This window comes from Buteo buteo, chromosome 20 (genome assembly GCF_964188355.1).
Source record: "Buteo buteo chromosome 20, bButBut1.hap1.1, whole genome shotgun sequence".
NCBI classification, from domain to species: Eukaryota; Metazoa; Chordata; class Aves; order Accipitriformes; family Accipitridae; genus Buteo; species Buteo buteo.
In genome coordinates this window covers 9,217,858-9,244,243 of record NC_134190.1, presented here as the reverse complement: position 1 = coordinate 9,244,243, position 26,386 = coordinate 9,217,858, and the positions used below count along the sequence as shown (strand labels likewise).

Below are 26,386 nucleotides of genomic sequence, written 5' to 3'. Positions count from 1 at the left end.
TAAAGACTTGAGATTGCAAAGCTAAGCTGATAAAGATCTCCTCTCAATGTTACAGGAGGTTCGTATATTGCTACCAGAAAGTAATAATTTTTCAGTCATCAACAAGGCAGCTGTAACATTGCTTCAGATCCTGCTTTTGGTATAAAAAGCAAGAGATGAAGATGATAGAAAGCACCAGGTGTTCTTGTACATGTGCAAGGAAAAGATGCACACTTTTGTGTCTGCTATGCACAGAATACAGTTTAGTGAACATGTGGTAGCTACAATTCTTTCCACAAGCCTGGGAGCCAAGAAATGGCCATCATATCCTTGAATTTTACCTCAAGGCATTGTTTAAGCAGCTATGACACATATACTTACTAAGACAACCACACCACCTCTGGCTCAAGAAGTTCCCGAATCTCAAAACACTGGGACCCAGAGAACTTAACAAATGAAGAGAGAAAAAGCAATCAATCAATCACTCTTTGCTTGCCCTGTTCTCATATTCTTCCCAAGGCACCTACTGCTGACCACTATCTGTGTGGGTAAATAGACCCAGTTGTAAAAGAACAGATCACCATCTTAGCTCTATGATGAAAATTCCATTTTCTTTTGGTTTCTCCAAGCTATTAGTAAGGATATGATGGCTTCCCCCCCGCCCCCCCGCAGAAGTCACCATACAAGTTCCTGTTCCCCCTCCAAAAATCCTGTGACCTGGATTCCGTTGCCTCAGCATGACCATGTCCTCCCATCTGGGACCACAGGATAAGACAGACACCTACCATTTCATAATGGCCTCAGAGAAATACATATGCAAATAGTTACTTAAGTTCTCAGTATTGTCCTTCCTGACATAAACTCCACTCGCGGTCCAAAGGATAAATCAAGCCAATAGAAAATAGAATGGAATAGGCATTAGCATCTATGTAGTCAAATGCACTTGTAAGATCCTTACTGACTTCAGCAATGCACCTTTATATCACAAATGCTAAGATGACTTAGGGATTTTTGGAGCTGAAAGGGACAGTACTGCAGTGGGGATGAATCCACAATTCTGTCTGTAGGAGGGCAAACTCAGAAAAAGGTCAGGAAATGAAAGCAGTAGGTCAGAGGGTAAGCTTGTGATGCAGAGGCCAGAAAAGGAACAAGTTTAAGGACTGATTTGCATTGTTCAGCTCTACTTGGAGAAAGGATCCTTCTGAAAACTCTCTGCAACTTGCAGTATACTGTTACCATCAAATATTAAAATGAGAATAAAACTCTAAGGAGAAAAAAAAGGTGATTTATGTCATTTGAAGATACAGAACATTTATAGAATGCCTGTATTTAAAATAGCGGGGAAAAAGCCTTTCTGAAGCAAACTCATGACAGTTCACCCGAAGAGCACAATGCAGAGTCAGGATATCAGCATCCACCAGAAAGCTGACCGGGTTTATCAGCCCAAAGCACCAGCTCAACCCAAAAAGCACCGCACCCCAACAGCAGCAAGTTATCAGCACGTGGCACAAACTGATAAACTTTACATCTGTGTGAGCTTCGACATAGGCGGCTTTCAAAAAAAGCCGCCCAGCTCACAAAGTTCTTGGGGAGTAGGGGGAGACGACGGGAGATACAAGCACCTTCCCGCACCGTACCTGCTTTTACATAGCCAATAAGCCCTCCTGATGCCACCAGGGCGGCGTAGCCAAAGCCGAGCCAGTCCACTGCCATGCTGAAAACTGGAAGAGAAGTTGGGGTTACAATCAGTATCTTTGAATTTTTCAGGGGAAGAAAAATAAGAGCATTTTACCGGGGGGGAAGGGGGGGGGGCGCTTTTCCACGAGCAAGGCCTGCCTAAAGCCTAAGCCCTAAACCGAGTCCAAGAAATGAAACCCGATTTGTTGGGAATGCAGCCTTGGCGATGGCGGGGCAGACTTCGGTGTCCGTCGTGGTCCCCCCGCCGAGGGTAGGCGGGCACCACTCACCTGCCCGGCGGCCCCGCTCCACGGCAGCCCGGGGCGGAGCAGGCTGCGGAAGGGGAGGCGAGGGAGCCACGCACCGCCCAAAACTTCCCTTTTCCGGCTGTTCTGAGAGAAGGAAAGAAAAAATAAAACCACCCAAACCCCAAACCAAAAAAAACACCAAAACAAAACAAAAACCCTAAAAGGCAAGGTAGGGTGCGTCCCGGAAAAAAAGAAAAAAAAGAAAAAAAAAATCGGGGGGCGTTGGTGCCTTCCCAGCTACCTCCAGAGCTGCGGGTAATTCCCCCGACCCTGGCGGGGGCTATCGAGGATGCCCGAGCAAGCCCGGGTGCCTACAAATGAAGAGAGACTTCAGTGCAGACGAGGTTTTGTGTGCTCGTTCAGTGAGGGGCAAAGCTCACTCACAACTGCATTTGTGTGCACCCAATCCATCCTCATCCTGTTCCAGAAGTGGGGGTATGTGGTACAACTGAGAATTTGGGGTTGGTTTTTGTTGTGGCATGAGCTACAACTCTGGGCAGCCTACAGGCTGCTTCTAGCTTTGATCAGTAATTTCAGTATAGCCCTTTTATGGAAGATGTAAAGGATTTCTATAATCTTCAAATTGCAAGCACAGCTAGTGCAACAGAAACAGGAGTCTTCTGCTGTAGAAGTTATATAACAGTGGGAGATGGAAAATATCTTGTAAAGAAAATGTTTTGCATTTTTGTTAATCTGGAAAAAATGTGGAGAGATGTTTATAACTGTCTACAAAGGTAAACTCTTTTCAAGTGCTGAAACTGTTTTTCTTCACGTAAATGGTGCTGCATGATTTGTTCCAGTTGTCTATGCACTTACCTCCCACGGACATTTAATCCTACAGAAAGAATGAGCACTCCTCCAGCCAGGTCCCTGAGCTGAGGGGCTTCAGTTCCTCTTCATAACAGAAGGCACAAAACATCTGAGGCCTGCGCTTTCTGCAAAATGCAGCTTTCTCTAGCTGCATTTCAAATTTTCCCCATCTTTATAAATTAGCCTAATGGTCAGAAAGTGGAGAGCAGTTTAATTCCCTTGTGTGCCTAACTGGTTTAAATAGAGATCTCCCGTCTCCCTGTAAAGTACCACAACCAACACAGATCTAAGCTATACTGGATGGGGTTCCCTTTTCTTTTCAAGCTGTGTAATGGCTATGAGGTTCAAGTTTCACCGGGCCCTGCTTTGTAATCCAGCACTGGGGTTCCCCAAGAGGGGAAGGAGGAAAACTGGAAGAAATCCACAGCTGCAGGAACTGCTGAACTCACCTGGGGCTTGGCTGGAATGCTGCTCACTAGGCTGTTGTTTCTTGCAGCCATGGCTCCATCTACTCTACCGGTGTCACACACGCTGACCCTTTCTGACACAGGAAGAGCTTTCTCACTGCTGACATCTCCTCTCTCTCTGCACTGCTGCCTCCCCTCTATCATTCTAAGCAGTTCCCTGAAAACTGGCATGGAAAACGTGCTGAAAAGAAAGATGTGCACATGGAAACAACAAAATAAAAATTGCCAAGTACTGATTAGTAGCTGAGCATTCACTCAAGGTATAGAAAATACAAATTCTCCTCTCAGGACTGTTTCTGTATTTCATCTTAAAAGCTGTTAGGACTCGTCTTCTCTGTCTCCAGTTCACAAATTGTTCTGAGTCTCGTGAGACACACAGTTCTTTGTTACTACACAGGCAGTTAAATGTTGAATATTCTAAGTCTAAACCTTAGAAACAAAATTGTGGAATTTTTGCTTTTTAATTCTTGAAATTATGTGCAGACTGGATTTTTCTTGGTGCTCATGAGAGATTGCTTTTTCAATTGTGATGCCCGTGGCCATGAGCTCATGTATTGAAAAATTCAAACAATGAAATCTGTTTTAGTAGTGGCAGCCCTTTTTGTCAAGAACAGACATAAGATAAGCACTAGAAAATAGACATAACACTTTACAAGTGAAAACACTTTACAAAGTATAAGCTTAAATAAGACAATTGTCCAAGTCCTATATTTACTACAGGAGCCTTGTTATCAATTAAAAATCTGATTCAGTACCTTTCCTGCCAAGTCTACAAACTGTTTTAAGTCCTATATTATTTGCCTGTGTTTGTGTCGACAAACATTTGGGGTATTATTAAAGTTAGAAGCTGTATAAGTTCAAACTACAGTACAGTGGAAACCCCTCTAATGTTGAATTAAACTAAGCTCATATAAATCAACTACACTGAATATTCAGACAAGGGGTTGTGGTAATTTATCTAAATAAGGGAAACAGTTACAGAAGATAAATACGGACACCCACCTCCAAGAGAATACTGCCACTGCCACATGAACAATCTCGTAACAGCACTGATGATGCTCACTTTGTCTCAGTGTCAGAGCATACACAGAGATGAGCTGAAGTTATATCCTATTTTACATCCCTAAGACAGCCTGCATTCCTGTCTCCAGATTTGCTTCAATCTTTTTTCTGATTTTCTCTAGCTTTTCTTTTGCTACACAAATAAGGAGGAACAGATTATTACTAAAGTGAATCAGAATAAAGCATAATTCCAATTACTCTTTGAAGACAGAAGAAATAATGACTAATACTCCGGTAGTGCAGAAAACAACACTAAAATGCCTTACGGTAATAGAAATAAAGAGAACATTTAGTACAGCTATTTGACCTTGTTCTCTCCAGCTCAACTTTGTTTTTCCTGCTTCGTATTTGTAATAAGACTTAGGATAAAACTCTGTTCCCACAAAGAAGGTCAGAAATTCACTTTTTGGTTAAGTGCAAAACAGATGGGTGGCATTCTATCAGCATGACAAATATTCTAAATGTTAGATAATTTTTTTTTAAACAATACAGCTCAGATCAAGGACTTCAAAAAATACTATGGAGAGGGGGAAGAGAAGGTAAAACCTTATTGATATAAACTCTTCCACCTGAAAACATGTATGATATTCTGAACAAAAGATTTCAATCATGTGAAACAGTGTTGCAAAGACTTTCAAAAAAATTAAATGTATGAAGTATGAACACAGTAAAAACCCAAACATTTTGCCTATAAACTCTATGTACGAGCCCATGTCAAGAACTGGAAAGTATGATTTTCTGTGAATGTATGAATGGAATGTCATCATTGTATTTTAAGTAATTTTAAAATGTTCCTTCTTACAGTAGGAAGAGTAATGCATGACAAAGGCAGATCATATTTTGAGTCAAATGAATAGTAACTTTTCTAACACTAAAATGAAAAAGTGTACATATTTTTAATTAGCATTTAGACAAAAATGTAACTGAGACAGATGCAGCTATTTTTATCATTTTAGCTGGCTTTTTCAGAGCCAGTTAAAAAGTGCATGCTATTGTTAATAGAAAAATATAAAAATTACATATTATGAACTTATTTTTGCCTCAGTCACTCCGGGAAGCTTGCCATCTCTTTTGCTACTTCCCAGAATGATCAGTCAATTTATTAGGGTAAAAACATTCATTATTTTTAAACAACAGACCAGTTCAGAGGTGTATGTCCTGTCAGAGGTTTACATCCTTATAAAAACTACAGCAACACCAGCATTTACTTTTCATTCAGGGGAGAAAGTAGCTGCCTTCATGATGAGCTATTCTGTTTCTTTTTCTTCTTTTGCAGTGGAGCTTCCGATTTTTGCTTCTCTGGAGTAATTTCTCTCTTTTTTTTTGCTGCTTTAACACTTTTGTCAGTCCTACAAACTTTGTTTTTCCTGACTATTGATGATTTTTCATCTTCATTTCCTGAAAAAAAAGCAAGAAATTATTCACACTGACATTAATGTCCAGTCTTTGTAGCCTAAAATGGCACAGGAACTTATTTGTATCTCATTTTAAAAAAGGGGTTATAAATGATTTTTTATTTAGAGTGGAATGTGCCATTTATGCTAGTTTTGCCTGTGATACAAAAATAGAAAGACCAAGTATGTAAACAGATTACAATACAGGAAAACAACAGCTAAAAAAAAAATAATACTGAGCCAGACTTCCTAAGTTTGCCCAACTGCAACAACCTCAGACCTGATTTTGTTTATAGGAAAACAAGACATGCAGTTCTATCAAACTGTTTATTCTTTTCTTATCTGTCTCAAAAGCTTCACAGTGGCTTCCTCAGTATGTTATTCCAGTAAAGAGAAACAAACCTTTCATATAATAAAGTGAAAAGAGGCTTATGTCCTCCAACATACACGCAGGCTTGAGACACTATCAGATTGGTAATAATGTCTGTATCACTTGCCAGTGTCATATCCCCAATTCTTCAAGATACTGAAACTTTTTCCAAGGCATATAGTAAAAGCCTCCCACTTAGTACATTCCATTTCATGGTCGCATTAACAACTGAAAATACACACAGTTCTGTTACCTTGAGATAATGTTGCAGCTTTATCAGAATTTTCTTTCATTTCTGAAGCTTGGTCAAGCCATACTGCAAGACATGTCAGCCTAGCTTTGGTATTGACTTCACACAGTAAAGATGGCACATCTTTAATCTGAAGGTAATACAGAAAAAGATTAATTAAACATTATTTTATTTCTGTTTAAATTTACTGAAGTATTTGAAGCGAGAAAGTATCTTACCGTCCACTTTCTCCTTCATTTCTGGTGCCTAAGAATGTTTAGAACTAGAGGCTGTATACCAGTTAATGGTCACATTGTTACAGTCCTGTGCCTGATACCATTCCTCAGTGGTGGTTTTACAGAAAACTTCCAGTGGCTTTAAGAACATATCTTGATAAGCAAGATCAGTTGTTTCAGGCACATGAGGGTAAGTTTAACATAAGGAATAACTAGATGAGTCATAGACCCATGAAAAAAACCTGTTAATGGTTTCAGAAGTTTCTCCAGAGTAATAGGTATTTTTGGTACAGCTAAAATAATTTGAATTAAGTTATTACATCAGATTCCTTTTCTCCCTCACAAAGACAAGGCTGCTGATTAAAAGTAATCTCTTCAGGGTGTGTTTCAAATTGCTTAATTGCAATTGTATCAGTCAGCTCTGGGAATACTTGAGCAAATAACCTATTACAGATATCAGGGCATAAAGTGTCACAAACACATGTGCAGCATAACAGCATCAACCCATCAGAATCTACCTCTATCAGGATATTCCACCTCACAGAGCTGGACAGAGCAGCCCACACACTTATACAAAGTGTTAAAAAATTTTGCCTGCACAGGAAGAACATCACACATTTGGTCAAAATAAAGACAGTGTTACAGAGAAAGGCAAGGAGTTCCCTGATCGCTATGTCAATTAGGTACAAGGGGAACAGAAATTTCAGGTGAAGGGAAAAGAGAGAGTTTCACTACTGCACTCAGAAGTGTAAAAATAATCAGAGGGGGTGAAATCAAAAATGGGCAAATTCAGATGAGATATATGAAGCATATAAATGTTGAGAGATATTTATTTGAACTATTCAAGATACTTACAGTGGACTATAGTAGATCCTTTATTACTAGGCATTAAATTAAAAAAAAATCTAATTCTGATTTTAAGACAAACCCCAGAGCAAACAGTAACATGGGAAACTTTAAAGGTAAGACATGATTCCTTGTTGAACTGTGCTACTCAGAACTGTCTGAAAATACAGGAAATAAAAGTACCCAGTACATTAATGTGTTTGAATTTTTCAAAAGGACAACTTTTTCCCCCTACATGAACAACCACCCCCACGCCCCCCCAAACCACAGACTGTGTGTTTTTAAAAGAGTAGCAACAAATCATCAACATTACAAAAATTGACAGCAGTCCTTGGAACATATGTAACTGATTAGATAGTCATAAGTCTGGCCAGGTAGGTCTGAAGGGAAGCATGACTTTATCTAAAGAGGAGCTGAGATCTCTGTAATATCATCAGATTTTGTAGTTTGTTTAAAAAAAATTACAAAAATAAAAAAACATACAAATGCATAAAAATATGTGCGTAAACATATACATCTCTAGTGAACATAACATGGAAGAAGATGAAGACATCCAGATTTCAAGTAAAATTTCCTCAGTGATTTAAAATTAATCTTTGTAACAGAACTGCCTGCAATTTTGGTTGTCTGGTATTTTTCCATAAATGTAACAAGCAGTTCAATAGACTAACCTTATTAAGATCCAGATTCCACATTTTAATGTAACCATCACTGGATGCAGTAACAATAACATGTTGTCCTTCTCTTTCAAAACTATAGATATCTTTTATTCTGTGAAGAAAATGTAAATACTTTGTTACTTTACAGCATGGCAGTTCACTTCAGAACAGTAAGCTGACAGAAATTAAAGATAAATAGGCAGTAGTCTAAAAATCAGTTTGAACAGAAAGCCCACAAATGACAGGCAGGAACTTGGAATGGTAATCTGTTTTGAGTGCTGTCATTTACAGTAGGAACGCTTGCCTTTGCTAGGCTTGTTAGGATTCAATTCAGAACACTTTAATACTTTTAAGCACACACTATTAACCACATAAATGACATTTTAACTAATGCTTTTGTGTTTTCATGAATTAAAAGCAGCATTTGGACAAATATTTGCTATTCGACAACAGAGAATATGTGATTACCCTCCTACTGTCTGGACTGAGTACAACTGGTTTGTTTTATTTAAGCATTCTAAACAGTCAGATTCTGTAAAGACTGGTTAAACATTCTTTATACCCAATTTCAGAAATGCATAGACCACACACAGAGAAGAGTGTGTATGTGTGTGTGTGTGAATACACACACAGAATCTCATAAATTTAGAACTGTAATATTTCTAATTCTATACCCTGTTGTTTTTGTAACGTGCATGGACAGCACAGTCCTTGTGCTCATACTAAAAGCAAACAAGTCTGTCCCAAATTTGGAATTTAGCACATAAATAAATTCACTTTCAATACTAAAACAATAGTAAAATATGCTGAACATTACAAGTCACTGAACTTTACTGAGTACTCAGCATTGCCATAAATATTTAAATAGTAAACAAATATAGAATACCTGTTTTCATGAGCTTTAAATTCACACAGGCATTTTTGAGAGTCACAGCTGTAGAACCTTATAATTTCATCATCTCCAGCTATGGCAAGGATAGAATCCTTGGAATGGGAAAAAAGAAATGCAAGTGTGATTAACTTCATGTGTTTCAAACCAGTTAATTTTCCAGCACCTTTCTTTTTTGTACTTACTGTAATAAACCTAAGTGAGGAAATCCTCTTCTCTGTTGTGATAGTGCCAGTGATTGAAGCTGTGTCAAGTTTGTAGATATCCACTTTACTTGTTATCACGGTCACATACCTCTCTCCATCAGGGGACCATTTAATTATGTGGGCATCTGTACAGACAGATACATTTGTATATATATGTACATGGGTTTTTTGCACTCCATATTGCATGAGTAAAGTAAGAACCATTAGAAGCTGCTAGATGCTGTTTTCTACGCAAACCTGAGAAAAATTCAGGGAAAAAAACCCCCAAACCCTAGAATAAAAAAGTAAAACTATGCTCTTAAATGTTTATTTCTGATTATCAGAAGTGTATAAAGAAAAACAAAACAAAACACATTTATTTAAATGTCCTGACATCAAATTTCAAGAAAAAAAAAAATTACTTTAGTGTCACTATGTTTTCCTTCTGGTAAATGCTTATTATTAAGGACATAAGCTTACATATGCTTGCCTGCTTGTGTAAAAAAAACATTGTGAAAGTTGCTTGCAATTAACTGACTTGTTGATTAATTTAGTCTACTTTTCTTTACACAAAAAATAAAACTATCTAATTCCACTTTTTTAGTGGATTTAGACTGATAAACTCACTTTGCTTCAGGTTTTTGATAAAGGCTGATCGTCCTTCTACAAGATTCCAAGTTCTGTAAGACAACAACAGATAACGTGCATTCCGGTTAAAAACAGCACAGTGAAACTGAAGTCCTATCTGCTGATGTGAGGCAGCCAAAGGAAGCTTTTAAGCATCTCTATGCATTTTACTGCGTTCTTAATGCAAGAGAAAATGATGACTTCATATATCGCCTGCACACTGTAAGGTTGAATTCGTGGTATTTATTTTATAAACCACTGTTTGCAATGCAGAGCCCAAAAGGAGCCCAATACCAATTTGTGCTGTTAAAATAGCATTTTATGTATTTAAAACACATATACACAGCAACATGTACACACTCCAAGTGAAAAATTACTTTCTCACACTAAACAAAACCTGACAGCTTTCAGAAGTTTAAATAAATTGTGTTCCAAAATGCAAATGTATTTATACCTCTACAAGTGACTATAAAGAGTCAGAGCACAAGAAGCTAGGAACAACAAGGACTGTTAGAAGACCTTAAAATATTGCTGGTACCTAGAACTTAAAAAGACAAACCAATGGATCTTTGAACCATTTGTCCAAATATGTTTTATCACTGTTGCACAGTCTACTCCCAACACGGATTTGTGGCTTGTAACAATTTACTAAGAGTTACTGAATTATGATACTCAGCATTCCTTCATCAGTTTTGACTCACCTTAATGTTTTATCTGTTCCTACTGACAAAGCTAACTTCCCAGAAGGATGAATAGAAAGAGATGTCACATGCCCCCTGATAAAAACAAAACAACGTATTAGCCACATATATTATTTACAAGGAAAATAAACATGAAAACAGACATGAATATGCAGATTTAAGAAACTCACTTATGTGCCTTAATAGATTTCAGACATTCCCATCTCTTTGTGTTCCAGATACAAATTAGTCCATCTTCAGCCCCACTCAGTAGATGTGCAGTACCATAGAACTCCAAACAAGTTATTGTGCCTAGAAATACAAACCAGAGCTATTAACAATGTTGTACATACTGAACAGTTATCACACAGAGAATGTATGAATTAACAGAGAAGCTTCTAGCATCAAAACATGCCAGCTGCTACCCTATCCTTGGGAAAATCTGAATTATATCCCAAGTATTTCTTCACGAAACCCCTGAACTTGCTTGTAATATTCAATCACTGATGTGCTCTATTGGCCCCCCTATAGCCATACAGGTCTGAACTCCATCTGGTCCATTCCCTGAAGCAGCACGGAATTCTCCTACGTTAAAGCCCTGCTCTTGACACACAGCTGAATTTACTGCACATGCTGCTTCCCATAAGCACCAGTTTTATTATACATGAGTTGAATGCAGGTACCACATTCAGTCTAGCTCCATGTACTTCTTGGTTATCAGGAGAAAAAGGACAATCAGGACTGAGCTACTAATGACCCAAACACATTTATTTGGATGGCCGTTAACTGCCGTATTACACAGCGGTAATTCAGGAGGCACTTAAAGTGGGAAATGTACCAGGTTAACTCTTCTGGCAGCAGCAGCAGCCTGCTCTCACACACAAACTCCCTTTTGTGTGGCTCACATATGTATGTGACAGGACAAGGACACTGGGAAATGTGGTTGTTGGGAGCAGGCATGGTCTAGATAAACTGTCCTGGTAGAACAAAAATGGCTCACGAGCCATTTGTGGGCCATAATTTCTTTAACAGTTAAAACTAAAAATAATTGGAAAAAACGGCTGTATTTGCGGGCTAACAGCCAAAATGATTTTGGGGGTTTTATGCTCAAAAGCTTACCTTGCTTGTATCATCAGACCATCGCAGCTGCAACACCATCACTATTAAAAACTTACCAAAAAAAAATTCAATTTTGTCCTTCTGGGAAGGGCCAGTTTTTCAGCTACAAGCTTCCATCATTAATGCTTTTTACGAAGAAAAGCTCCCTTACCATTGTGCTGCAGCAGTGCCCCATGTTCTATCTTCTTTTTCATGTCATAGATTTGGATTGTCTCATCTCTGCTCCCAGTGACCACATATCTGTTATTCACTGCTACCGCTGACAATGAGGCAGAGTGGGCATGATGGGTAAAAACAGGGACAACCGTCCAGGACTGTAAATGAAATACAAAATAAACAGGTCTTTCTGAAGCTTATAATTGTGAGCTTCGATGTCATCATCCTGTAATTTTTTTTTTTTTGAAAAAAAACAAAACCTGGAAAAGCGTCTGTGCAAAAATGCAAAGGAATTATACTTAAGCTGTAAGTATAATGGGATCTTATTGGGTTAACGTGCTGTTAGGAGATCAGTCAGAACGATTTAAGCGTGCAAACCGCCTCTCGCGATCAGCGCTGGGCTCGGATGAAGCTGTATGCGAAAAAGTATCTGCCCAGAGATAAATCTCCTGGACAAGGAAGGCGGATTCTCCCTTTTTCCACCACTGCAGGCTGGAGACACGCCTTCCACCTGGCACCCGTCCCCCTCCCCGAGACAATGTGGCATCCATCCCCTGCGCAGCCGTTTATTCCCAGCTCTGCGCCGAAAGGCTGACGGGAACGAGCTCGCACCCCCGCGGCCGGCCCTCTTTTCCCGCACCTCGAAGGATCCCGCAGCTCCCGGGAGCCCTTCACCGCCTACTCGGGGCCGGCCGGCCGGCGGGGGTGTCCGTCGACCGCTCCCCCCCCCCCCCCCCACGCCCCGCGCCGGCGGCGAGGGGCCGAGCCTGAGGGCTGCGGGAGGCTGCCCCGCCCCCGCGCCGCTTTAAAAGCCCACCCGGCGGCCGGCTCGGCGCCCGCGGAGAAACGTGAGTCGGTGAGTAGCGGGGCGGCGGCGTCGTTTCCCTCAGCGGTGAGGGGGGGTTCGGTTGGCCGGGCGGCCGTTAGGGCGCAGCGCAACGGCTGCCGCGCGCGGTTCCCCTCCCCCCCCGTTACCTCAGCGGGCCGCGCGGCGAACCCGAAGAGGACCTGCTCGTAGCAGCCCGCCACCAGCTCCATCCGCCCCGCCACGCACGGCGGCACCTGGGGGCCCTGCCGCCTTTAGGCCGCCGTCCGTCCGTCCGCCGCGCTGCCTGCGCCCGCGCCGTGGCACGCCGCGCCGGGTCGGGCCTTCGGTTGGAGATCGGTAGCGCTCCCCCGGGAGGGAGCCTACGGCCTCCGCCGACCGCCGGAGAGGGGGAAGAGCTCGGGGGGAGGTGAGGGGGCGGGCTCCGCGGGTCAGGCTCCGCGCGGGGCAGCCCGCGCGGGAGGTCCTCGCGGGGCGGAAGCGGGGTTCGCGCTGCTGCTGATGGCGACGCGGAGGATGAGAGACGTTAGTGCCGGGATGGCGGGGCGGGGGGGGGGGAGAAAAGGGAGATCGCGGTGACCGGAGCTGGCCTGGGGGGGCCTGTCGGCGGGGAAGAAGGCGCGAACTGAGCTACTGCGCAACGGGGCGGGGGGCGACGGCCCCCTCCCTCCCTCCCTCCTTTCCTTCCCCCCCCGGGGCCTCAGAGCCGCCGCCTCAGGGGCGGCTGGGCCGCGGGCCTGCGGGGCGGGGAGGCCCGGCGGCCGTTGGGCCGAAGCGCCCCGGCCGCGCCCGGTGAGCCAGCCTCGGTCGCCGCTGGAGGAGCGCCGCGGCCCTGCGGGCTTCTTTTATTTCGGTTTTTTTTTCTTTCCTTCTTCCTTATCGCGTAGCACAATAAAGGGGAAGCGCGGCCCCGGCGCCAGTGTGGCCGCCGCGGAGGGCCGCGGCCGGGCGGGGCGCACTTCTTGCCGGGCGCCGTGGTGTGGTGGTTTTTTCTTTTTTTTTTTTTTTTTTTTTTTTTTTCCCGTCGTGCCGAGTAGCTTATAAAAATGCGTCACGGCACGGTGCGGCTGGGGCCTGGGCTGGTCGGGTGGCTCGGTTGGGGTCTGCGCGGCGGCCTGAGGCGTTCGAGGGGATTCCCCCAGCCCGCCGCCCTGAGCCAGCTCCTGCTTGGGAGCGGAATGAATGCGGAAAGGGGCGGCTTGTCCTCCCAGCTCGGGTGAGAAGTGTTCGCGGGTGGCTTCATCCACCTTTTTGCCAGCGCAAACATAATAATAACAACAAAAAAACGTGGAGTAAACGGGCTACTGTAATGCATGTGTAATCCCGTTAAGGAGGTGTTTGAATTTTGCTGGTTAAAGCTGCCCCACTGTTTGAATGATAAGCTAGCCACGACTAGCTGCAGTTATAGCAAATGTGAAAAAATGTAATGTTAATACATGCTGTTCTAACTGCTTTTTAAATATTTTTGTTTTCTAGTGAAAAGATCAAGAGGCAATAGTCAAGATCATACAGGGAGAGTACAGAAACGTGGTTTCGCATAAAAGTCTGTGATAACTGTGATTGAGAAACAATTGCGTCACTTGCCTTCTGACACTCTTTTGCAATAAAAAGGCTGTGTAGTGCGGGCCATCTTCTGTTAAATCCGCACAAATAGAGTGGTAAGTTTCAAGAAGAAAAGTATTATGCAGCTGTGAATTCAAGAATTACTCTTTCAGTGTTTAGAGTGTGGAGGAGTTTATGGTTTCTTTTATTAAAAAGTAATGCTCGAATTAGAGGAACATCACTATGTGGATGTTTTTGTTAATAATGACCTTCTTTAACAGGAAGAAGTGCTCAGTTAGGTTTAGTAAGAGGGCATATGCTGACCTTAACTAGTACATGCCTGCATTTAAGGGCTTGTTTATACTTGACTATTTTCATGGCTTCAGATTGGGTGTGGAGATGAAGTGCATAGTTACTCTGAGTAACACCATGCATGGATGCTCTAATTATGGCATATGGCTATCCTGTGTCAGGTTAGCCTAATCCATTTTCAAAAGTAGTGCTCTGAACTGTTCCTGTGTGGGAAGGCCTTTAAGGTATTACAAACACTCTGTACTTATTGTATTATGCGAATGTGGATTTGACCAGCCAGTATGTAAAATATTACATAAGTTCTTGGATGGAAATGCAAATTAAAACTTCAACAGTCAAGTATGTGCATAGAAGGAGCAACATTGGATGTAAAAATCGGCACTGGTGAATGAACAGCTGTGTGTAGAAGTAGATGCAAAGTATTCTGCAAATGAAACTTTTCTGCACTGATTTATATTGGTTGGATGACTAGGGAAAAAAGTTTAAAGGATATCAGAATCAACAAGGAGTACATACCTCTTCATGAAAGTGTATCCACTGGCTTAGTAATAGCAGTAAAAGGTCATTATTTGTTGCGAGCTCACTGGTGGTGAGTGAAATGTGTGTATGGAAGAGGCAAAAGAGAGAAGACACAGAAAAGGTGCAGAGAAATATCACATTTACCTGTACTGTGCCCTTGTCCCTCTCTTATTTCTCTTGTTCTTTAGCACATAGGAAGTACCACTAGTGGTTTTCAGCTGTAGAATTTGTGGTACAAGTAAATCAAGTTTTAATTTGGCTAAAAGGGCAAAAAAAACCACGTGAGGGATTGTACAAAACATGTTGAAGCCTCTATCTTTGTTGTCTTGTTCTTAACTGTTTTAGAACATGGATGTTCTGAGTTACTGAGTTATATCTAGCTATTTCAGAAATAAGGGTAAGGTATGGGTGACTTAAAAGCTCTCTAATTTTCTAGTGCTTTGGACAGTGGGAATACTTTGTGGACTACTACAATTTAAGAAAGTGAAGATGACTTCTAGTCATAATCCCCTATGCCATATGTCCTTTTTATCTCCATTGCTTTAGCAGTGACAAGTCAGAACTTAAAATTTATAAGTTCTGAATTAATAACATTCAAAGATGTTCACCCCGCTGTATGTTTTTAAAGTAATTAATCTCAAGGTTAAGAGTCTTTATCTTCTTGTTCCTCCCCTGCATCTTTTTCAGTTGAAGGAGTGCAGTAAACTGAGCCTGTGCAGCCGTATTCTTCGAGAAAGGCAGAAGACAGTTTGAATCATGGCAAGCCAGGTAAGATCATTTGGTCAGAAATTCAGGCTTGCAGTGCCTAAATGGATTCCAGAACCATACTCAGAATTCCTAGTAAATGTAAAGCTGAAATAGCTAGCTTGCTCTGAGTTGGGTGTTCTTTCAGTCCTACGATTTCTTCTGGTAATGTGGTAATTGGTGGCTGTCCTCTGGACACTTAAATCGTATCAACTGAAGCAGGTTGGGGGCATAACATTAGGTTTTGCAGTTCGGATTTATTTGAGCATGAGTTCTTCTGAAGGACCTTGCGTATAACACTCTCTATATAAGATATATGTAGAGGTGTTCTAGAGGAAGAACATTAAAGCCTGCGTAAGTAAAAAAACATTGCAAAACACCACTCTTATTTTTGGAATTCCTTGTTCTTCAGAATCTTAAGTGAGGGAGGCAACCTGTGTTAATACAGCTGTTGTTTCCCTCCTCTTTTGTGTAGTTGCCCCACTTCCTTTTTAAACTGTGGTTTTTGGGTTTTTGGTTTCTCTTTCCTTTTTTTTTTTTTCCCCAAGAGGCACTTTTTATGCCTCTTTCTTCCTGGCCTTGCATCTGGGTTTGAGTTTTCCCTCAGCCAAGCTAGTGCCTGTTCCTGGTCTGCTTTCTCCTTACGTTCCATTAATCGGCCTCCTGTTGTTGTTCCTGGCCTGGGAGAGTGACTCACAGCTGGGTAGTGAGGAGAGGCATCTCAAGGAAGAAGAAGAATTCCTAGTTGAGGGGAGATAGGGACAGCTGAGATCCCTTTAAGGCAAGAGTGATGATTTCCCTGCCTCTTCATCACTCAGACTGCTGCTGCTGCAGGGTTTTTTGAGTCCTGGAGCTCAAGTGGAACACAGTCCAGTCCTGAAGCTAATTAATATTTAGGATTGGCCAACATCGAAGGGCTATCTGCTTTTTCCCTGATTCCAAGAGGAAGCTGTCAATCCTTTAGCCAGCTTGACAAGTCAGGGGAATATGGCTGTTCATACAATCCTTTGGCTCTGTTATTTTTGCCAGGCGTTTTCCCCAGAGGCTGCTTTCCCTCATGGGAGGCGGAGGGAGAAATGGGACCCCAGGCTTCTTTCAAGGGCAAGGTGAATATGGGGAAATCACCTGTGGTGATGGGGAGTGGGAGGGAGGAATGTAAATGAGGCTAAATACTATAAAGGTGATTTTTTTCTCCCAACAGGACTTGATGGCGAAAAAAAGAGAATGTCTCCAGGCCTACAGCTGGTGGAGAACACCACAGAAGAAACGGAAGAAAAAGAACAAAATAAAACCAGGAAGAATAGAGTTTGTCCCTAGTAGTAGTTCAGCCAGGTAAAGACCTTTCGAAAGCAGAAGTTCTGACCCCTTACCTGTTTAAATTGATAGTGGCCAGTGAATGCCATCGCTTATTTTTAAAATCCTGAAATGGCACATCTGGTGCCTATACACTTAAGTATTATTGCTTTTGGAAATTTATTGCCAGTAGAATAGTGAAAGTTTTCTGTAGTTTATCTCTTGCATAATCGCTGAGAAGTGGCGGCAAAATAGTCATAGCTCTTTTGAATCATGGCTGTAACTTGAGTTAATAGTTTTTCTTCATATTTGTGTGCATCTTTCCCCCCATCCCCCTCATTCAGACAATAAATATTTCCTTTTGAAACCAACTTATAAAAGTTTTTTTTTTTTTTATAAAATGGGTCTTTATTGAAATGCTTTTTTTGTTAAAGTGGTAGAATGGACCCAGAGAAATTGAGAACTTGATGCTGGAGTGATGGCATTGCAGTGTGTACATTACTCAGCAGAGTTTTGCAGTTAATACTGTTTTCAGATTTTGTTGTCTCATTTGTCCAGTGATAACTACCTGCTTATATGTTTGGTACCTTAATACTGCCATCAGCTACCTTAGTCTGAAACTTGACAGTTCTTCTCTTTTATCTTTTTAAAGACCAGATTATTCTATATTTGTTGGGGAACTTACTCCAGAAGTGGATGATTTCCAGCTCTATGACTATTTTCTAAAGAGGTACCCCTCATGTATTGACTGCAAAATAGCAACAGACCTGCTGGGATATTCCAGGTAATGCCTGTGAAAATTCATAATGCTGTCAATATGCTTGCTTCTATAAGTAATATAAGAACTTGTGTTGGAACTGTTTCTGCATTTTTCTTCAGAGGCAGGAAGAGAGATTAGTCTCTAGCATTAGTTTTGTTGTTTTTTTTTAAACAGCACAGATCCTTTTGTTTCTAAAACTTACTGGTTAGTTTAAGCAATTAATCTAATAAGCTTCAATTTAACCATATGCATATCTGCATGACAGAAATCAGATGGTGGGAGAAGGGAGAGCTGTGCACTGAAATCTGTGCTGCTGGGCTTACATACAGCAGTATGTCCACTTAGTGATCTGCAGTACTGAAGACAAAATAATTTCCTTTTTACATGTGGGAGAAAAGCGTAAGGCCTGGCAAGTCTTAGGGGGTTGGGAGACTGAACCTATTAATATTAGTAAATAAAGTTAAGGTGAAGTTATATTGGCCAGGCAGTGAGTCAAGCAGGGATGAGGGAGTTTGCTCTTCAGACAATGCTGGCTGTAATAGACTAATTCAAGAAGCTTAAGAGAAAGCAAGTATAAAAAGAATGTTAGTGTTGTACAGTGGTAGGAGTGGGTTAATACTAACTGATAAATTAACTGCTGTAAATGCAGAAATATGGAATCTGATTACTTACATAGATAGCAATTAATGTATTGTTTTTCTGGCTCTCAGCAAGTTGCATCTTAATGCTATCAAAGAACAAGCTTTTTGCTTCTGGCCCAAGTTTTTAATTTGGTGAAAGCATCTTCTGTGCATGTGCACATGCCAGAGAGGTTGCTTAGGTAATAGAAGCTATAGTAGCTACTATCTGCTGGTTTTGTAGAAGACAGAAATTGAATTTGTTAGCTTTGTAACTGTTATGCGTACTAGAATTTGTTTTCTCCCTTTTGAAAATTGTAGAGGGTATGCCTTTGTCAGATTTGGTGAGCAAGGTGATCAGATGAGGGCACTGCAAGACTGCCAGAATGCACCAGGTCTGGGGGGAAAACGAATCCGGCTGAGCATAGGAATTTCTAAAAGGTAACAAATGAGTTGTGCATTGATACAGTAATTCTAAATAATCAGATTCTTGTAGCTCTGCCTTTGTAAAGTCTGTGGCCCTTGCTATAATGGCTGTACACATGATGCAGTCTACAAAACCAAAAATACAGAAGCATTATGTTTTGACTCCCTGGATTCATCAACCTCTTTCAGGATTGCTGGGGAAATCCAACTCTTAAGTCTAGCCAGATTGTATAACTTGGGTTTAGCTGCTGTTGTAACCAGCCTTAATTCTTACAGTAGTGAAGCTGAATGCATTCATAAGTATTTTCCACATTTGGGCCTGAAGAAGAGGTAGAAGGGATAACAAGTGATTTTGTATGCTAGGGAGCTTTTCTTCTAGACCTTTCCCCCTAGTTTAGGCAAGGTAGCATGTTGCTAGTTTTACAGTAGGCTGGCAGAGGAAGGAACTCTTGAGTGGAAAACTACAGAATATAGTGGGGAAGAAGCCAACGGAGATGTTGCTGGAACAGTTTGTTTAGAATACTATTCTTTGCTTTTCAAGTGATTGGGGCAGCAGGGAATTTAAAGTTGATTGGTTTTGCAAGGGTTTTTTTACTCTGCCAGCTCAGTTCTCTTGGTCAGTTAAGGCAATTCAAGTCTCTGAACAGTTAGAGAATTGATGCCAAATTTGATAAACTTTGATCCAGGATACAGACTAAAATAGAACTTTTATATAAAACAATTTCAGTATATTCATGAGGCTAGCTTGTAGGTTCTGTTAAATCGTAAAAATAACAGCTTTTGTTTCTCTTCACCCTGGATAATTCTGCAAATGTTGCCTCTTTGCTTTAGAATGGAAATGCTCTTACCCAAGACAGCACTGTCCAGAATTGCTCTGACTAAACTATTTTGAAAACAAGAAGAGGTCACAAAGAAACAGGTTTCCTCACTTCTGCTACCCAGAAGAGTGTCAGCAGTATTTGCAGATTTTTCTTTCCTACAGAGATGTGTGTAGGAGAAAAGTTGGAAGCAGAAGACTTTGAGATGTTACGTAGTCATTTGTTTACTGCAGTAGCAAGACAACAGAACACCTCTTTATTAGAATGTGTGTGTAACTTTACAGTAATGAAACAAATGCAATACAGGTATTAAAATACACATCACTAATCTGTATCTGTTTCTGAATGGCTGAGTACTATGTTCTTCTAGCATCAAAATATCCAGCCATCAGAGTAGTTTGTCACCAATTCACTTGTATTGGGAAGTATTTCTGAGGTCCTTCAGTTTGTGTTCTTGACAAAAAGCCTAGATCTGACTTCTGTGTAATGAAGTGGAGATGCAGAGAAGTTGGACTCTGCAAAAACAGCAGGTGTGCCTGTATATGATCAGTGAAGAAATGTCTAAGCATAGAGGACTTTCTGAATGTGCAGCTGGGTTATCTGAATGTATTTCATGTAGTGTACCTCTGTTATTGTACCTCTGTCTTAGCACAGACAACACTTGTGCATTGATTCTTGTCATTAGTGTGAAGTTGTCCCTCAGAAAATCTACTTGGGAGAGGGAAGGTAGTGAAAACTAATCAGCTGACCCTTTGGTCTTAAGAACCAATGAGTTTTGTCATTTTCCTGCTGCTTTGGCTTCACACTGGATAATGGCAGTGCTGACTTCACCTGACAGCTACAATTTGGCAGCTGTTCATGGACTAAAAATTGAGCAGGTGGAGGTGGTCATGGCAAACTGGCAGGCAGTGTCAGATGCTCCTCTGAAACAGACAATCTGACTTCACCCCCTTGCTTCTGGAAATACTATTATTTAGTATTAACCAAACAAAAGATAGAAGGGCTAAATAAGACTGAATGCATCTTCAAAGCAGCTGTGCTTGATAAATGTCTCTGGTCTTAATAAATTAGTTTTTATCAGCAGCTTGCTTATACAGATACTAAAAATACTCAATACAGATAAGTGTCATGGCTCAAGTTAATCCATGAAAATAATTACTTTTGGTATTGGTGAAGGTGAGAGCATTTGCTTCTGTATAAACATGAGATCTTAGACTGTTGCTTAGGCAACTGTTCAGAAAAGCTTCCTTTTAAACTTTGAAATGTGTAAGCTGGCAAATTGCTCAGCTTCAGAACTGGGTTTATGGTTTATTGTTCTCAAACTCTAACTGTATATAACTTCTCATGTTTCAGACTGAAAGCAGAATTCCAGCGGTACCAGTCGTACAACTATAATGATTATTACCAAGATTATCAGAACTACTACTCACAGTGGGGTTATGATCCTTATGCTGACTACAACTACAGCTCCTATGCTCCCTATGATAGTATGCAAGCTGTTGGAGACTGCTCTTTAGGAGATGCTGTTATGGCTCCAGCTGTTTTTGAGGTAAAGATATTGCATACTTCCTTTAAAGAAAAAAAAAAATCACAAAGAATAAGTTGTATGAATTGTGCGAGTCGGCAAAAAGTCCTAAAACTGAAATCGTGCTTTCTGCTTAGTGTGGAAGTTAGAATAGCAGGCTTCATTCAGAGGTATCTTTAAGTGCTTTAGTGCATCTATAGAATTAGAGATTTATATGCCATTATTTGTTCATGTATGCCAAATAACAGTTCTGACAGCATAATTGTGGAGACTTCCTCTCTTCCTTTTTTTCTGATGTACTTTTCTTAAAGCAAATTAGAGAATTAGTGTGAGATGATCAGCCAATTTATCAATTACAACTTCCAGGAGTGCCTTCCAACCTGAACTATACTATGGTTTTCTTTAAAAAAAAAAACAAAAAAAAAAAACCCAAAAAACAAAAACCACCAAACACAAAAAAACCCCGAAAAACCAACAAAACAAACAAAAAAACCACAAAACCCAACCAACCAAAAATGCCAAACAAACAACCCCCCCCAACCCTCTGCAACAAACAACCCCCCCCATTGAGGAGGGAGTGGTTTGGGAGTACAAAATCACTTTGGATTTGTGATGCTTTCTGAAATGAATTATGATTAAACATATGAGATTTTATTTTCTTTTTTTTTAGGAAACTTCAGCTATGACTGAAATCAGTGATGACCTAATAACTGAAGGTAATGATGATTCTATCACTGCAACTTTTAATTAACCATACTTGTGCCCTTTAACAATACAAGCCAGTGACTATTGGATGAAGAATGTCCTGGAAATTCAGCTGATGTAGTGAGATCCTCTGTGGGTTATAGCTGAGATGAGGTAGGATTTCAAAGCTGATAGTGTACACCATGTCAAGTAGAATGGGACCCTGTCAACAATGCTTCACAGTAAGCTTCTTTTAACTTTGCCTTCATTCTCCTTCCAAAATGGTCTAATACAGAATTTCTCGTATCTTTGTATGGATTCTGCTAAGCATATTCTGTGTTAAACTCATTAATAGGCAAAATCGGTTTTCCAAACCCTGAGGTAAAAGCTTATATTGCGGACTCTAAAAGGATGATTCAACTTGCACTTAAAGATTTGGTATAAAACTTGATTGTTTGGCCTGGAAGGTTTGCAGACAGTTGATCTCATACAGACATCTTGTGTTAGTGTTCAGAAATCTTATCCTGCTTAACACATACTGTTGTAGAAATGAGTTAAGTGGATTTTGGGAGAGTTTTATGGTTAATCAGCCTTAAATCTGCTCTTTTTTGTCAGGTTTGTTAAAATTCTAGGTGAATAAACATTTTATTACATTTACTATTAAACTATTAAACTTAGCTAAAACATTTTATTAGGCATTTACTTCAGGTTTTTGTGTGCATGCCTTCCAGGATCTGCCACTTGTATTTACCAGGCTTTTATTTTCAGATCCACAGCTTTACTTGGATGTTGATGAAATGAACAGACAATTTATGGAGACAAGTGAAGAGCTCTATGATTCCCTCATGAATTGTCATTGGCAACCTCTGGATACGGTCACTTCTGACATCCCCCCTGCTATTTAAGTGTCTTATATAGCATGACCGTTATGACCAAGGTGCTAAAATTACATTTCTTCTACATTACTCTAGATCATAAGTTTTAAAGCACAATGATAGGTTGGGGTTTTTTTGCTATGCTTTTGACAGTTTCTGTAATCTTTTTTTTTGTTCATCACTTGGAGCATCTTGAAATCATGTAAATATTCTAGAAATGTAAAGAGTTCAATGGGGTCTAAAGATAGACTTGCCTGTGTAAATAAAATTTTGTTTCTGCAAACTTGCCAGCAAGGGATTTTACTTACAATGTGAAGCACATTCTCTTCTGGCTTGTGGAATTTAGCTGGAGGTAGTAGGGGTATTTCACCTGTCTCGTTTTGGTATGGGCATCAGGACACTAGCAAAAACTAGCACTCGCATATTTCCAAGTTACCTAGGCCATCTTTTATAAGCTCTTAACACTCTTGCTTAGATTATGTGTGTATTTAGGAGACACTCCCAGGGTTTGCTATGGGAACACTTAGGTCCACTCCTCCTCCTGCAGTCTCCTGGAACTAACTGTACTACTGTTGATCTGCTAGGTCAGTTAGAATTGCTTTATCAATACAGTGTTCTAAACATACAGAAGGGCAGATTTTCAGCTACCATAGCTGCAAACATTCCAAAGAGTAAGGATGATCCCTAGTAACAGTTTTATTCCTGTCCTTCTTATTGTTAGTCTTCTCAACTGACACTTCGCAGCAAATAAACTGGTGTAACATAATACATGTTCTTAAACCAAAAAATCCTTGGAGAAAATAACTTTGTGGTTTGAAGGAGGAAAAACAACCCATCGGGAATAAAAAACTATCCCAGTAACAACTCTTCAACTAAGTTGCACCCTGTCCTAGACATCTCTAACTTGTTCAGTCTTCATGCTCAGGTGTTTTATTAGTGATGAGGTTATAAATTTTTAGTAGGATGACAGTTTTCAGTATTCAAGTCACAGGAGATAAGGGGAGGTAGCAATGAGGAAAGTTCTGCTTTAAGCTAGCAACTTCTGAGTGGCTTCCTCTAAACTGTTCTCATCTTGAAGGGTACAAATTATCTTCCAGTTATAGGGACTACTTATGCTCATGTGTATGCAAAAGTATTTACTACTTAATGTACATAATGATAAAATAAGTTAGGCTGGAAACAGAAAAATACTCTTCCAAGAAAAAAGGTAGCAGAAATTACCATAACTAATAGTTGTGGAAGCTACTAAAGCTAGTCAAGACACTTTGATACTGCCATGTGTGTTTTGGAGGCAATCTAAACCATAATTGCTATGATGGCAGGTAGGAATAAAGTTCTCTGGCTTTTTTTGTGACTTAATGTGATTAAAGTGGTGTTCATAAACTATATGCTGATCTTAAATTTAAAGCAAATACTGTATTGCAGAGTGATGAGTCGATGCTGGCAGGTCACTTCTAGCTGCTGACCACAATCTCCATCTTTTCACAGTTTAATTTCAGCTAGGAGTATTTTCAAAGTCCTGTCGGTGAAATGCAGATGCTCTAAAACAGAAAGGGCTTTTGGAGTACTATAGGAATTTCATTCTTCCTGGATTTTGTGCAGAAGTACATGTAGGAAGAGACAGAAAGCAAAAAACCGTCTAGGCAGGGGGAGTAGCTTTACAGTTTTAGCAACAGTTTCCCTGCTTTAGAGAGAGCTAGTTGCAAGGTAGCTGGGAACTAGTTTCTTTGGATGAATGTTTTCCTTGTGTGAACTGGTGAGGCTTTGGATGGTGGTGGTAGGGAGATTATTAATGAGAATGTGACAAAGTGGAAGCAGAATAAATGAAGTAAAGAGAATCTGGGTGGGAAAGGGGGTACTTGTGCGCATGTATAGAATTGTTGCAGAAGACTGCAGTAGGGAGGAAACTCAAGATAGTAGATGCAGCCCCCTGGAATTTGGGTCAGAGTGTTAAAGCTTCAAAATGGTACAGGATTTGATGCTACTTCATTTGTAGTGCATAGCTGTGGTGCTTGAGCTTCGTAGTACAAACTGGTCTGCTAAGCAAAGGATTTTGTATCTAGGAAGCACCATCACCACGAGCAACAAGATGGGTTCCAGGTCTCTGCCTGGGTTATATCCTGCTTTGAAGTGGCTTGCATAGCATCGCCTAAGACTGTACTTAAGTTGCAGCAAGTAATTTGTGGAAACCTTTTATTGTGTTATCAGTTAAAAATGTGATGCTAAGGATGTGTATTGGCTCAGCAGTAATACTGTGGAGTATCTATGCTGATTTTTGGCATGTGGGAGGTTGATCTGTGTGTGAACTATGTAATGAGGGGCCCACGTAGCTATGTGATTTCACTTAGTCTGACACTGTATCACCACAGTACATAAACCTCAGAAAAGTCATGGTCTGTAGCCATCCCATTTATGCACATTTTATCTGTTAACAAGGTCTCTATACTCTGCATTAGAGACTGTTTTCAGACATGCATGCGCCTTCTGTTCTGGACTGTAAAGTACCCACATAGTGAAAATAACTGTTTATGTTATGCAGTGAAAGAGGTTGGGCCATTAGTTCTCCAAACCTGAGAAATGTTGGGGGTGTATTTTCTTCCAGTGAACAAACAAGAAAAATGAGGTGAGGAGGAGAGTCTGTTGGTTACAGCCCATGTGATACTGTTCTAAAATAGCTCTGTGACCTCTTTTTCTGTCTCCTGAGCCTTACTAGCCTATTCCTCTTTCCAGTTAGCAGTGCATACATGGGATCAAGATGGTGTGGGCAGTGCATGTTCTTTACTGTAAAGGCATACAGAATGCACACTTCTGTATTGGTGTGTTACCCATGAACCCCAAATACAGGAAAGAGTGCATCAGGACTGTTAGAATGCATTGCTGAGACTTTTTGCTGAGTAAACTTAGAGCTGTTCTATAACTACCCACCTGCATTAGGTAGCTCATGCAAAGACCTGAACACATCAGACAGCTAGCTGCCTGCCATCAGTTCTACTAAGATCTGATTGCAGTGGGAGCATTTAAAAAAGTCTTAGAAGCAACTTTTCAACACAACACCATTTCACTTCTTTCAGTTGTGTTTTGTCTCTGTTCTACCCAGCTGAAATGTGGTGGGGTTTTTTATAAGCTTGATAAAGGCTTGGTTGTTTTTTTTTTTCCAAGAATATCTGGTATTGGTTTTATAAACTCTTGATTGCACCTAGCTGCAATAGATAGTGCCTTTACTCAAAACCTGCTGATTTTTTCAAGAGTCGTAGTGTTTTTGTTTTCTATCACTTCTCTGAACAGAAAGGCTTTAGTATGATGGTTTGAGGGGCTACTCATCCTGCAGTCAGTGAACAGGGAAAAGAAACAGTCCAAAAATGGTAAAGAGTACTTAAAAGGGTACAAAAAGGTTAAATGGTACTTAAGCCATGAATGTTTCTTTTTGCAGGGATGCTCTTGGACCAACAGCTTCTTTCTAGCGCTACCTCAAAGTAACTTGCAGATATAACTCACAGGGAAGATTGATCAAATGGTGATGATCCCTATCATTCTGCTGGATATATATATATTTGCCTTTTGTTTTGTCTCATTTTTAATAACATTTATTTAACTTCAGTGACTCCTGTCAATAGACATTGTTTGACTACATCGACAAGTATTTCTGAGTCATGAGTGTCATTAAAGGCATGTCACCATATGGAAATTGTTCTAAATAAGCAAAATGGAAGTAAAATAAGTAAATAAAGCAGCACTTGAATTTACAGAGCAAA

The 26,386-nt window shown here is 40.6% G+C and overlaps 3 protein-coding genes across 16 annotated transcripts in view; 1 reads left to right on the top strand and 2 right to left on the bottom strand.

Annotated features, from left to right (window-relative positions):
* LOC142042431 (transmembrane protein 14C-like) overlaps window positions 1–2,035 on the bottom strand; it is a 6,500-nt gene extending 4,465 nt beyond the window's left edge. The window contains exons 1-2 of one of the 3 annotated variants that reach the window (XM_075052326.1): window positions 1,947–2,035; window positions 1,617–1,700 (exon numbers count right to left, since the gene is read on the bottom strand). In XM_075052326.1, coding sequence (XP_074908427.1) covers window positions 1,617–1,692 — 76 coding nt within the window. In that variant the 5' untranslated portion in view covers window positions 1,693–1,700; window positions 1,947–2,035. Of the gene's footprint in view, window positions 1–360; window positions 426–663; window positions 1,166–1,616; window positions 1,701–1,946 lie in introns of those variants that run through there. The other 2 variants (XM_075052323.1, XM_075052324.1) reach the window with 2 other exon arrangements.
* PAK1IP1 (PAK1 interacting protein 1) lies at window positions 1,949–12,884 on the bottom strand. 7 transcript variants are annotated; one of them, XR_012653767.1, is made up of 13 exons: window positions 12,669–12,884; window positions 11,689–11,851; window positions 10,610–10,730; window positions 10,440–10,514; window positions 9,739–9,791; window positions 9,112–9,257; window positions 8,924–9,021; window positions 8,050–8,149; window positions 6,321–6,447; window positions 5,512–5,701; window positions 4,244–4,436; window positions 3,224–3,422; window positions 1,949–2,048 (listed from the first exon to the last, which is right to left on the bottom strand). XR_012653767.1 is itself a non-coding variant. In XM_075052312.1 (11 exons), exons 1-10 carry the CDS (start codon window positions 12,729–12,731, stop codon window positions 5,541–5,543), a joined length of 1,107 nt encoding a protein of 368 aa, XP_074908413.1. In that variant the 5' UTR covers window positions 12,732–12,884; the 3' UTR covers window positions 3,430–4,436; window positions 5,512–5,540. The 7 variants fall into 7 exon arrangements, 4 of the variants coding, with proteins under 4 accessions (XP_074908413.1, XP_074908412.1, XP_074908415.1 ...); XR_012653768.1 differs by having other exon boundaries at window positions 3,224–3,405; XR_012653769.1 differs by lacking the exon at window positions 4,244–4,436.
* On the top strand, window positions 12,432–26,386 carry LOC142042430 (tRNA selenocysteine 1-associated protein 1-like). Of its 6 annotated transcripts, XM_075052320.1 has the most exons (11): window positions 12,954–13,044; window positions 13,996–14,177; window positions 15,580–15,660; window positions 16,666–16,742; window positions 16,838–16,968; window positions 17,582–17,713; window positions 18,628–18,747; window positions 20,904–21,099; window positions 21,746–21,791; window positions 22,528–22,696; window positions 26,065–26,386. In XM_075052320.1, exons 4-10 carry the CDS (start codon window positions 16,713–16,715, stop codon window positions 22,662–22,664), a joined length of 792 nt encoding a protein of 263 aa, XP_074908421.1. In that variant the 5' UTR covers window positions 12,954–13,044; window positions 13,996–14,177; window positions 15,580–15,660; window positions 16,666–16,712; the 3' UTR covers window positions 22,665–22,696; window positions 26,065–26,386. The 6 variants fall into 6 exon arrangements, with proteins under 6 accessions (XP_074908420.1, XP_074908421.1, XP_074908418.1 ...); XM_075052319.1 differs by lacking the exon at window positions 12,954–13,044 and adding an exon at window positions 12,432–12,549 and having other exon boundaries at window positions 22,528–26,386; XM_075052317.1 differs by having other exon boundaries at window positions 22,528–26,386.